This window comes from Marmota monax, unplaced genomic scaffold, assembly GCF_021218885.2.
Source record: "Marmota monax isolate L192 unplaced genomic scaffold, Marmota_monax_Labrador192_F-V1.1 WCK01_AAM20220418_F8-fsc00013, whole genome shotgun sequence".
Lineage (NCBI taxonomy): Eukaryota > Metazoa > Chordata > Mammalia > Rodentia > Sciuridae > Marmota > Marmota monax.
The window spans coordinates 702,581-716,508 of record NW_026692202.1 but is presented as its reverse complement, the minus strand read 5'-3'; the positions used below and the strand labels follow the sequence as shown (position 1 = coordinate 716,508).

At 35.6% G+C, this 13,928-nt stretch overlaps 1 protein-coding gene across 4 annotated transcripts in view; it reads left to right on the top strand.

Moving 5' to 3' along the window:
* The window catches only part of Fig4 (FIG4 phosphoinositide 5-phosphatase), a 111,484-nt gene that overhangs the window by 58,201 nt on the left and 39,355 nt on the right, over positions 1-13,928 (top strand). For all 4 annotated transcript variants that reach the window (XM_046430065.2, XM_046430055.2, XM_046430039.2 and 1 more), the window contains 3 exons: positions 5,312-5,450; positions 12,460-12,518; positions 12,707-12,854. In XM_046430065.2, the coding sequence (XP_046286021.1) occupies positions 5,312-5,450; positions 12,460-12,518; positions 12,707-12,854 (346 nt within the window). The remainder of the gene's footprint in view (positions 1-5,311; positions 5,451-12,459; positions 12,519-12,706; positions 12,855-13,928) is intronic.

Sequence of the window (13,928 nt, the reverse complement as noted above, 5' to 3'; positions counted from 1 at the left end):
TTTGTATCTCTGACTTTGACTTCTCGATGAACTCTAGACTCACCTGACTGCCTGTCTTGAATCTCTTGAATGTTGTATTAGTTTCCCATAGTGACTGGGCTGTGTTTTCTGCTTAGAATCTCAGTAACTACTCAGCTGTGCTTTATGCTTAGAATCTCACAATGCTGAAGTCAAATGAAACCAAATTAAATGGAAGTAATATCCAAATGTCAGTTAACCTGGGCTCTTATCTGGAGGCTTCCCAGCTTATTCAGGTTGTTGGCAGATATCCATACAGTTGTGGGACTGATGTTTCATGTTCTCACTGGCAGTTGGCTGGGAGTCACTCTCGGTTCCTTACTGCTGCCTGCATTTTTTGACTTGTGGCTTGTTCAGTTTTAAAGCCAGCACTGGTATATCAAATCCATTTGTGCTTCAAATCTCTCAACCTTCCCCTTCTACCTTCTTTTCCTGCCTTGAAAGGATTCATGTTCTTATACTGAGCTCACCCAGATAGTCCAAGGTAATTTCTCTATCTTGAATTTGTTGATCAGTAACTTTAGTTACATATGCAAAGTCCCTTTTGCCACATAATATAAAATAATATTAGGTATGACTCTGGGGAGCAAAGGGACCAAATTTGTTCATATCAGAGATCTCTAATAATAATCTCACTCAAGCTTATCATTTCTGAGATAGAAAAACTTGTCTCTCTTTAACCTGTTTTATTCTGTTTTTTTTCCACCCCAACACCCATTTTTCAGTTCAGAAATTGAAATTCAATTCAGAATTGAAATTTTCAATTTTCACCCTTGAATTTCTTATTTTCCTCATTAGCCACCCTTCTCCACAATTCAGTGTGTCAGCAGATATTGTTGACTCTCCCTCCAAAATATATCCTAAATCCTTCCACTGTTTTCACTCCTACTGCTTCCACACTCATCCATGTAACCACACCTCTTTCTGGGCAGCTGCAGTCCCTTGTGATTCAGCTATGCTTCTTCTCTTCCAACCAAGCTCTTTATGGCAGCCAGAGTGATGATTTTTAAGTTAAATCAGATCCTATCAAACTACCCTTTAAAAAAAATCTTTCAGGGTTTCCATTGCATTTGAAATCAAATTCTTCTCCACGATCTCTAAGACCTCGAGTAATTTGGCTGCATCAGTGTCTAATATTCTGTGCTTTCCCGTTCCCATTACCCTCTGGCCTTTGTGCCCTTTCTGTTTCTGGAGCTGCTTTGCTTTTTTTAATATTTATTTTTTTAGTTTTAGGTGGACACAACATTTTTATTTTATATTTATGTGGTGCTGAGGACTGAACCCAGTGCCTCATGCATGCTGGGTGAGGGCTCTATCACTCAGCCCCAGCCCCAGCCCCTGCTTAGCTTTTCCCTCCATCAGACCTTTGCCAGGCACAGCCCTTGGAGCTCTGTGTGACCACCTCCTTTATATCCTTATAGTTCAAATGTTGTTTAACACTTCAGCCTCTTCCCTTTTCCCTAACTGCCCAATCTAAGTATTCCCGTCTTCTCTCATATCATGTCATTGTTTTATTTTCTTCATTGAATTTACATCTTCTGAAAGTACCTTGTCCATTATTTGCATACATGTACTTTGTTTCTTATAAAATATTGTAAGTCCCTAAGAGCCAGGTTCTTTTCAACCTTATATTCCCAGTGAGGGACATGGTAGGTTCTTGAATTAATGAATTATTTTTTCAATTATTAAAGTAATACATGTTAATTCTAGAGAGCATAGAGTAGCTCACAAATAAATCATATAATCTGCACCTTCCAGAGGAAGCCACTTGTTCCTATCTAGAAGAACATTATTTTTCTAGTTTTATTATATGTGTAATTATAATATGCTTTTACTCTTTTAGATGATGTGAAAAATCTTTATATTATTCTACAATGGGACTTTTTAGTAACCTTATAGTTCTCTAGTCTTTGGAAGCATCATGCTATACTATTTGTTATTGTATCTCTAGAGTTCTTCTAAATAAACATCTTTGAATATATGCCTTTTTACATATTTTAAATATTTTATGAAAATTCTGGAAGCATATTTTTTTTCAATCAGAAGGTACAAATATTTTTTAGAGTTTTTATATACATGTATATGGCCAAATTGCCTTTCAGAAGGATTAAACATCTAGTGCCTCCATCAGCAAAGCATTAAAATGGGAGAGCTCATTTTGTAAAGGATTTGTCAATAGAAAATATTTTAATTTGCACTTATGTGATAACTAGTGAAGTTGGATTTTTATATGTTCATTAGCTATTTCTGTTTCTTTTTAGAATTCACATACCTATTTTTCTACTAGGAGGTTAATCTGTGTCTTTCTTACATTTAATTAGTGATATAAATAGGGATCTAACTATATTGTTCCCTTTCTTTAATAGTTATATAGTAACATTTATTAAATAGTATTTTCTTCTCTTAAATGACATCAGATACTACTTTATCACAAACTTAATATTAGAATAACAAATATTTTAGTTCCAAAATAATTTTTTTTGGCCAATAAAAATTATTACATTCACATCTGATTTATTTAAATATAGTTAATAATGAAGTTAGTGCTTAACTTTTGAATGGCATTCAAATAGTTCATGTTCTTTTTGCCTTTAAAGCATGATTGGGTGTAATGGTAGGGAATCATTTTGCCCTGTTGTTACGTAGCTATAGAGCACTTAACCTGTTTAGGCTCTTGTCCATATCCAAAGTCCTACATCTTCCTGGTGACCATAACTTCATACATATATTTTCAGTTAGAATAATAGCAATGCATTCAAGAAATCATTATGATGTTTTGAAGGAATACCCTTTTTTGGATATTATAAAATCTTCAATTTTCTATACTTGCTAAAATTTAAAGGAAGATGCTATTACGTTTGAAGGATGAAAAACTAAAAAATGAAAAGCTTCTCTAAATAGTATTAAGATATTTTGAGGCACTACATGGAATGAGCTATTAAGTGCCATTAAGGCTATTCAAGAAGCATAACGAATGTAATTACTATAAGAGCAGTATGTTTACTTTTGCATTGTGTAAAGAGATACAAATTGGGGCAGTAATGTCTGTATCATCTAATCCTTGATATTTTCTCTCAACAAGTGGAAAAAAGGCTGCAGATATATTCAGCATATAAACACATTCCTATTATATATTACTTTTAGCCTGAAACTAAGTGCTGTTTTAATGGAATGCTTCCTGTCAAAATACTAATATCAGGATTACATGTTTGATCTACCATATTTCATTCATTGCTTTTGCTGAAATGATCAAATAACCAGTGCTAATTTCAGATGTATATGTTTGCTGTAGCTGTTGGAAGAAAATTGATTTTATAATATTATTGTGTTCCCAAAACAGTCATTTCTACTGTGCTATTTTTTAGTCCTAAACTCATTTTTGGAAAGAGGTTATTATGTGTATTGTGGATCTCTGCCACAAACTCAAAGAGACAGGGCTCTGAGACAAGAATGCAAAGAAGGAAATGAGGGGAATGAATAAAGGGTGCAGGGAGGAGAAAGGGTAGAATGGGAAGGGTGGTTTGTGAGACTGCTTCAGTGTTAATTATCATTTATACCAAAATACAATCAGAAAAAGGAAGAAGAAATGGGACATAGTAGAGTCAGTTTTATTAGCACATAGTATAGTTTGGAAAGATAATTTTGGAGTGTTGAATAGTTAGAATGAGGCTGTTATTCATGTGTCCTTGCTGTCTTCATTATCAGCCACAAAAGAGCAGGCTAATAGGTGTGGGGGACAGAAAATGTTGTAAACACTGTATCTGTTAAAAGCCAGAGAGAATATCTTCTCAACTATTAAAAGTGGAAACTATGCAACTGACTTGTTCAAGGTTGTGCCACAGAACATGGGTAGGAATTGGGTCATTTTGTTTGTCTCTGATAACTCTGCTTTCTTTACAATAAAGTAAATGCCTTAGTCAGCTTTTTCACTGCTGGGACTAAAAGACCTGACCAGAACAATTTTAGGGGAGGAAAAGTTTATTTAGGGCTCACAGTTTTAGAGCTCTTAGTCCATAGTTAGCCAGCTCCATTCCTCTGGGTTCCAGGTGAGGAAGAACAAAATGGTGAAGAGTATGAGGGAGGGAAGCAGTTCATATGATGATCAGGAAAGAGAGAGAGAGAGAGAGAGAGAGAGAGAGAGAAAGAAAGAGAGAGAGAGAGACTTCCCACTCCAGATACAAAATATATACCCCAAAGGCATGCCCCCAGGGATTTACCACCTCCAGCTACACCCTTTCCGCCTTCAGCCACCACTCGGTTAATCCCATCAGGGGATTAATTCACTGATTATGTTAAGGCTCTCATAACCCAATCATTTCTCCTCTAAACCTTCTTGCACTGTCTCATACATGAGCTTTTGGGAGACACCTCACATCCAAACCATAACTATAAAAAGGGTATTTACTTTAGTTAAACTAACAAATGGTGAGGTTATTTTCATTTTAAAAATAAAATCACTTTCTAAAGTGTTTTGGCAATTCTTAAAGACTCCAAAAAGTCTTTCAGTATTCAAGAAGTAGTTTATATTTGCTATCCTCTTTATTATGAGGAAAAGGAAACATAAGATTTTTAAATTTTTAAAATTTGTTCTAATTAGTTGCACATGACAGTAAAATGCATTTATGCACTTTGATATACCATAAATAACTGGGGTATAATTTCTCTTTTTTCTGATTGTATATATTTTAGGATCACATTAGTCATGCAGTCATATATGTATGTAAGGTAATAATGTCTGTTTCATTCTACTATCATCCTTCCTATCCCCATATTCCCTCCCCATCCTTCACTCTTCTCTATCTAATATAAAGTAACTCTATTCTTCCCTAGCGCCACCTCCCCCTTATTGTGAATTAGCATCTGCATATCAGAGAAAACTCAGCCTCTGGGCTTTTGGGATTGGCTTATTTTGCTTAGCATGTTATTCTCCAACTCCATCCATTTACTGGCAAATGCTATGATTTCATTCTTATTTAAAGCTGAGTAATATTCCGTTGAATATATAGACCACATTTTTAAAAATCTATTTATCTATTGAAGGGCACTTAGGTTGGTTCTATTGTTTAGCTATTGTGAACTGAGCTGCTATAAACATTGATGTGACTTCGTCACTATAATTCTCAGAATCCGGGTGAATTTTAGATTGTGTGTACAAGTATGAAGTTTGGAATATAAATGTTACTTGTATTTTCAAGGATCTGTTCTATGGAATTACTATCCTTCTGAAAAGATATTCTCTTGAGTTGTCTATGTCAGTGATGGATTTTCTGAAATACATGTTTTTGCTTTTTAGATGCCGATAGACAAGATTCCATAAATCTCTTCCTGGGAGTTTTTCATCCCACTGAAGGAAAACCTCATCTCTGGGAACTCCCAACTGATTTTTATTTGCATCACAAAAATACTATGAGACTTTTACCAACAAGAAGAAGGTATTTTTCTTTCTAGACTCTTATGTGGACTTATGTTTGATGTTATTTTGAATATGAGATGTTTTCTATGAGAAATTTTTACATAGACAAAGGTAGTCAGTCTAACCACATTTTTACCATGACTTTGGTATTGTTGATGTCCTGATGGTCAGCTGGGAGAACTTGTGGATAGCGATTGGTATTTTTTTTTAATATTTATTTTTTAGTTCTAGGTGGGCACAATATTTTTATTTTATTATTTTATTTTTATGTGGTGCTGAGGATCGAACCCAGTGCCTCACGAATGCTAGGTGAGCACTCTACCACTGAGCCCCAGCCCCAGCCCAGCCTTTGATGTTTTGCATGTTCCCTAAGATACCAATAAAGCTTTATAACTTCATCATTGAGCCTAAGTGTTGCTCCACTAAAGCAAACCAGCAACCTCATTTTTTAATGTTTCCTATAAATGTGAAACCCTTAAGAACTCTAGGGCTCAGTTGATTTTTCGAGTATGGCAGCTAAGTAGCATTTAGTTTGTAATGCCAATGTTCTTTTTTTCTAGAAAAACACAACCAATTTTGGGTGACACTGGTAAAGACAGGAATCTAGAGCAGTGGTATACTAGTGGCAAGTAATACTCCTCTTGTCCCTACTGCTCAATTTGTCTCTCTAGAATCTTTTGCCAGTATAGGTTGTTTGATTGCAGTTAAATTAGTGTTAATATTCTCAAAAGAAATTAATGAAACACTTTAATATGGTCCCTGTAGTGTGAACCTTAGGTTCGGGGGGAGCTGAGTTGGAATTTCTGTGGTTATGTGACTTTGAACTAGTTCTTTGATTTTTTCTAAGCTGTGTTGTCCTACTCATAGATATAAATGTCTGGACACACCTCACAGAGTCATTGTGAGGACCTAATGAGAACTCCATTTTTTCCCTCTTTTCTTTTAATTAATTAATTTTTATTAGAGCTTTATAGTTATACATAACTGAGGAGTCACTTGTAGATATTATCAGTCTTGCCATATGAGCAAAATTTTTAACATTTAGGAGGTTGGGGCTTGGTCCCTTCTGCTCAGACGGCTATAAAAATATCAAGTTGTTCCATAGTTATTTTTTTTCCTCACACAGCATCAGTTTAATATAGCCCTCATTCCTCTCAAATACTGTAGGGGTCATTGCCAAGCCTGTGTTAATTGTATATACAGACCACAAACAATTGATGAATTAGCAAATGCTGATATTGTATTTGGTACCAAATTCTGTGTTGCTTCAAAAATATTTAAAATATTAGGAAAGTCTCAGAGTTTATGTTTTTTACATTTGTTCCTATCAGTACATATTATTGGGATAACTAACTTAAAATTTGCGATTACTTTTGCTTTAAATGAGGCACTGCTAGTTTTTCTATTAAACTTATTATTTATAAATTATTTTGTTAATTTTTTCCTGACAAAATTTTCAAATTAATTATGTTTATTTGGTAATAAATGAGTGTAAATATCTGTTTGTAGTTTTGCTGATGATTATTAACCATAGGTAAATTTGATTAGTTTTATGAAATGTTACATTACCAGTATTGAAGCTACTAAATGTACAACATGGGAACAACTAAAATTCAGTTTTCTACTGCAGAACCAACTGTATATTACAAGTATAAATTAAAGCACTTCCTTGCCTTGAGTTACATAACTAAGGCAGTTTTGGAGCTTATGTGCGGGAATAAAGGGAAGCTGCTGTTACATCCCCATTTTCTAAAAAAGGAAACTTTGCTGAGATTATTTAGCTAGTTCAATGATTTAGCAGAATCAACTACCAGCCTGCCACTGAAAATCAAAGTAGGTAATATGGCTTACTTAGTTGATTTAGTCTCCTGTTTTTGTTTTTTCTCTCTAGAATATCAAAGATTATTTTATGGGATTATCAGTAGACTCTTCTCTTGACCAGTTCTTGTAAATACCCTATGATGAGTTTCAGTGTTTTATTTTGGACTTTCTAGTATCACCCATCTGTATAGAGTATTGACAATTTAACCAGTATAATTCTCAAAAGAAATGAATAGGTCAACCGAGGCAGTAACAGGAAAAGAGCACAAAACTCAGGCTCAGGTAGAGCCAAGTTGGAATTTCTTCAAGTGTGTTGCTTCAGAGCTGTTATTTCCCCTCTCAAAACCTTACTTTCTCATCTGTAAAATGGAGATACCATTCTACATACTGTACAAGGTCATTCTGAGGCTTAAATGAGAAAATAAGTGAAAAGTGCTTAATACTGGGGCTGACCCAGAATAATAAACACAGTCCTGAAGCAGCCAGGCTGGAGCACCTACCTCCAATTAATGCCTGGGTGATCTTGGGTAAAGTCACTTAACTGGTCTAATTCTGTTTCTCTGAGAATTAGATGAGATCATGTAAATGCACAGTATGTCCAGTAGATGTTAGTCTTGTTGTTATTCTTTAAGAGTATTCATTCCTTAGTTTTTAACACTTACTAAAAATGATACATGATGCCCATAAAATTGGTAACTTGGGCAGTATTTTATCACTTTTATAATGTAATATAAATAAATACTTTATTATATATTCACCTGATATCTCAAGCTTGATGGACATCCTGTATTTCATACTGGGTTTACCACTGGTTATTCTGAAATAATATTTTATTGAATAATAAGGGAAATGGGAATAATCTGCCCATCACTCATCTAAACCAGGTAACTGCTTCTTTTAGCCCAAATATATATTAATGCATTCATGAATTCATACATTCTCAAAATAACTTTTCCAGATTAAATACACCCTGTTTCTTTATCTGTCCCTCATATGATGTAATTCAAGTCCTTTCATCATTTGGAATACTCTGTTCTATATGTCTTTCAGTCAGTGTCACTGTTCTTTTTAAACTATGGTACCCAGATGTATTGATCTGCTCAGAATCAATTATTTAAACTTTGTTTATATATCAACATCAGCTAAGATGCCATTTAAGTGTTTATAATGCCAACAAGCTCTTTTTAGATACTAAGCATTAGTATTTCATTGACTGGGAGATTTCTGGCCTTGTTCACTGTCTGCTACTCACTGTCTGCTGTGTGAGTTCTCCTGTCTCCCTAGGGAGAGGTCATCTGTCCTGTGCTCAACAAGACTGGGTCCTTCAGCAGGGACATGTTTTGGATGGTTCACTTACACAGTTTTTCCTCACTTTGTGCTGAGATCAGCTTCCCTGTAACTAACCTACTAATCCTAGTTCAGTTCATGGAAACCTTCAGAAGATGATTGCCTCATCCACTTCCTAGTCTTTTTAAATTTTTGAAGATGAGTTCATACATTCTCAAAAGAACTTCTTCAGATTAAAGAGCGTGTTTCCTTACCTGTTCCTCATATGCTGTGGTTCTGGGTCCCCCAGCATTTGGAACACTCTCCTCTATGTGTATTCCAGGAGGGTCAGTGTTCTTTTTAAACTGTGTTGCCCAGACCTGGATCCAGCAACAGAGTTGGGTCAGATTTGTGCCAGCTTCTGTGGGACCCTTAACTAATTGCAGCATTGTCATCACAATGTTTTCTGAGCCCTCTCTTCACTATAGCTCCCCCTGCTGGCCCAGGGCTTTTTAACATGTCCTGTTGCCATGTATTACACCATTCTTGTCATGCTCCTGTATGCTTTGCCTGCTTCCAAAAAAATATTTAAATGTAAATCCTTTTTATTAACAAATACTTCTAACTCTGTAGCTTCTTTAGATTTAATTCACTGGTTATCTTGATCCCAATGTAAGTCCTGGATGAAAAATGTTGAATAAATCCAGGTGGCAGAACCCTGTGTTGTTCCACCAGATAACTTCCTCCACCTAACGTTTAGTGCTTTTGGGTTGGAATTGCTTAAATGGCTATAAGTCCACCTAACTACACAGTTGCTCTGCCCATACTTCTGTGTCTTATTCAAACATCACAATATTGATCGCTTTGCTCAAGATTCTATGTGTTGTTTCAGAGAGTTCACAAGTTAGCTGAGGGGGCTAAAGATAATCGTTTAAAATTCTCCCCAACCTTCCTAAGCAATTCAATGGAATTTAATAATCCTAAGACTAGGGAATGAAAAAGAGAAAATAATCTAACTTTTGGGGTATTGTATGCAAAGAAGGTAGTAGTACCCAGTGCAGTCTCCCATTCTCTGATCCCTGGTCCCAAAGCAGGTTTCTGTCCTGGTGCAGGTGTTCTTCCTCTGAGTAAATGTGCCTGGTAGTTGAGGCAAAAAAGATTGGTCGTGGTCTTAAGTGTCTCATCCTCCATCCTCTCAGCTCATCTTCCCCAAGGCAAGTGTTTCTCTTGGACTTCTTTGCTTCTGAGACTCACTTAGGGGACTTGGATTTGATTTAGATTACATAGGGAAGTAAAATTTGCAATATATTTTAAAAATTTATGGTTTGGTCTCAAATCACTAATGTAAGATTATCTCTTAATTCTTTTTCTCCACACAGTGCATTCTGAGCTAAAACCCATTCTTTAGAATTTACTTCTTTTTCCTAAGCAAGATAATTGTAAGCATCATTCTTTAGGGAATTCTTCATGTACTATCTGATACTGTCTGTTTTCCTCCTCTGTCCAAGTTAGATCCTCACAGAATAGAAGTTATTTACATGTATTCTCTCCCCCCCCTCACACACACACGTACACACATGCATACACTCAACCTTATTAAACAAAAGCTCACACTTTTTCTTTTTTTTTTAATGACCCATTCCTTTTTTTGTTTGTTTAATTCTTTTTGTAGTTATAGATGGATAGCATGCCTTTATTTTATTTACTTATTTTTATGTGGTGCTGAGGATTGAACCCAGAGCCTCATACGTGCTAGGCAAGCACTCTGCCACTGAGCTACACAGCCCCAGCCCTCACATCTTTTTCTTTCCCCTGATATGATAGTCTGATTTTTCTAATCAGAAAGCAAAATGAGGGGGCTGAGGTTGTGGCTCAGTGGTAGAGAGCTTGCCTAGCACGTGTGAGGCCCTGGGTTCCATCCTTAGCGCCACATAAAAAATAAATAAATAAATAAATATATTGTATTCAACTACAACTAAAAAATAAATATTAAAAAACTTTAAAAAATGAGATGATCCTGCGATGGCATATTTTAGTGAGCATATGTGAATTTATAGAATTCACTTGTTATCTTTTGAGGTCACTCACAACATATCTTTAATACTTGGTTCTTTTGGTTTGGAATTGACGTCACCCTCAATGATGTATAGTTTTTGGAATCTATCGCTCTCCCACTTTTGAGTCATCAAGACCACATTTGCCCATTTCCAGTGTAGTTTCATCCATCAGTGTTCCTTAAAAATTTTTGATCTCAGAGGCACCAGGACCCTTAAATGATTTTAGAGTTATCCTTCTGCTTCCTTTTGTCTCTTGGGCTCTACACAGTTCCCTCTTTGTATTGTATATTTTTCTCTCAAGTCTGGAATAAAACAATTTTTTTCTATCATTATTTGCAGCATGGCACTTCCAACATGTAGAGCAGTGTCTGACACATAGTAGGTGCTTAATAAATGTTGAATAACTGAATGAATTCTCTGCCAGTGGCAGTGCTATCCTTTATCCGTTCTTTTCATGCTCTAAAACCTTGCTATTGGAAAAGCAGTCTGAGGGCCAGTCCTTTGGCATCACCCGGGATCCTATCATAAATTTAGAGTCTCGGGCCCTACCTGCTGAGTAAGAATCTGCCTTTTAACAAGATCTCCAAGTGGTTTATTTGCACAATGGATTTTGACAAGCACTGCTCTAAAGCATAACTTCAGTCTAAAACAGAACTTTGGAAGCCTTTCCTGCTATCAAAGCACTGTTCCCATAAATCTCACATTTCATTAGGCTTCAGTTTCCTCTTTTCATCATCCTCAGAATGGATTCTGCTTGTCATCTCTAGGAGAGTTTCCTGTGTTGCTAGTTTCATTTGGATACACCTCAATTTCTTCATTTTATTAGGATTATCCAAGTTTGTAATTTCAGTATTTTATGTTTTTTAAAGTATTTTTTTTTTAGTTGTAGATGTACACAATCCCTAGGCAAGCACTCTACCACTGAACTACAATCCCAGCCCCTTCAGCGTTTTATTTTGAGGAAACCTTCCATTTGTATGAAATTCTCTACTTAGCATTATTGGTCATAGGCCTCCCCACCCCCTTTGGAAATCTGGTGTGTGTGTGTGTGTGTGTGTGTGTATGTGGTATGTGTGTTCTGATATATTATTTCAGATTTTTTCCCTTTTGAGTTCTCATGAACTTGGACATATTACTTTCCTTTAAATATCTATTTCATCAGAATTTGATTTGAAATTAAATTCAGAGTTCTGAGAGAAGGCAGTTAAGGATTCTTTTAGATTTCTCTGCTTAAGCAGGTGAATCTTCTATCATAAATCCAGACAGTTGAAATTTCTTATCCTTAACTCTGACAGGCTTCTGTAATCAAATAGTGAACATTTACAGCTGAAGACTAACAGGGCCTACACTATTTTCTAAGGGAACTTGTTCATTAGGACTAATTTGCTCCTTAGTGATTTTGCTGAACTGTTTCAATTCACACACACACAGATGTGTATATATGTAGCAGAGTAGGAAACATGATCTTTCAGACAGCTATGTGCAAGGGAGCCCTGGTCATAGGACTTGGGTCAAGGTCCCACTGCTAACCTGGTGGCACTGTCCTGGCAGTCCCTCCTAGAGTTGGCTTAGTATATCCAAATTTTTTTTTGGGGGGGTGCTAAAAGTAAGTAACATCAGAGCATCTTTACTCTCAGGTATATCATGACACTTTTGTAAATCTGTGACAGAATTGAAACATGAAAAGAGTTGGGAAGGGAATTAACGTGTTGAAGACCTATTGTGTTTTGCAAACGTGTTTTCAAAGAGAAAAAATATTAACTTTCAAGTAGGAGGCAACATCATAAACCACACAACTCTTTTTATCTGATAAATTGTAGAAAACCCAATATTTTACATTTGATTCATCTTATTCTTTTTTCTTTTTTTTTTTTAATTTTATAGTTACACTCATTGGTGGACACCAGAGGTAATAAAGCATTTACCATTGCCTTATGATGAAGGTACGTGACTTGTTCTCTTCAATTTTTACACCAGCACATTTTTGGAGTTCTAGAATAAACTAAATGAACTAGAAGTGTCCCTGATGCAGTTTACTAGAGCAACCTCTTTGTACACAGTTGGTTTTATAAAAATATCTACTTAGATGCAATCTAAAGACTTTTCAAGTAACAGGCAATATCTCTCCTAGTTATCTGTGCTGCGAACTTAAAGAAGTTGATAGTGAAGAAATTTCACAGATATGAAGAAGAGATTGATATCCACAATGAGTTCTTTCGGCCGTATGAATTGAGTAGTTTTGATGATACCTTTTGCCTGGCTATGACAAGTTCAGCACGGTATGTTGTGAGTACTCTGATGCTCAAAGTATATGGGAGCTCTAGCTTTCCTAGTTCATACAGATATATGTTACTTTACCAGAAATGCATTCTGCAAGCCTTCCCAGCAGTAGGTGTTCAGTCTGTTTGAATAACTCCCGTGAGGGGGAATCTGCTACTTCAAGAGGCAGCCCTTTCTCTTGTTACACAACTAGAGTTAATTTTCTCTTTTGATAAGTTGAAATCTGCCTACCATTAGTCCTAGTTTGCCATTCAGAATCAACAATTTTTTTCATTGAATATAGAAATTCAGAGCTAAAAAAAGCATTTTCTTTGGTATCAGAAGGGCTGGAAGTTGCATCTTAGATCAGCCACTGCCTAACTGTATGACTTTGAGAATGTTCTCCTTATTTTCCTCATCTCCACAACCCCCACACATGATGACACCCCAAGTATTTAATATAGTTTCTGGCACAGGTTAATAAATTGGAGCTATTATATTACTATTTTTATTAGACTCAGGACAAAACTAGTTCCTTTTCTGTAAGACAGCCCTCCAGTTGTTTGAAGAAGCAACACTTTTCTTCTCAGGGTAAAATATCCTTCATTATTTCCTCAATAACTCATGTGATGTAGTTTTCAGATTCTTTCTATCTGGTCTGTTGCCTTTGGACACCCTTCATTTTCCTGTGTCTCTTTTAGAACTTGATGGGAAATTTTAGGAAAAATTATGGGACCAGAATAAGAAAATTGGGCAAAAGAAATCACTTCTTGATTGTATTTTATACAGAAGTTTTAATTTTTGCATTTTATGTTTTCTTTGGATATGACATATGTATATTTAAGGCTTGTGTGGTAGATGTAGGAATATCTTTGTTTCCTAGAAATCCACATTTTGCTTTAGGTAAATGGTGAGGAAAGTTTGAAATTTTTATTTGTTTGATTTTTCAATTAAACTTGTTAAAGTTTAATTTTGTTTTGTTTTTTTCCTTAATTTTTTTTTTTTTTTTTGCTGTTGATGGAACTTTATTTTATTTATTTTTATGTGGTGCTGAGGATTGAATCCAGAGCCTCACGCACTGTGAGGTAACAGTA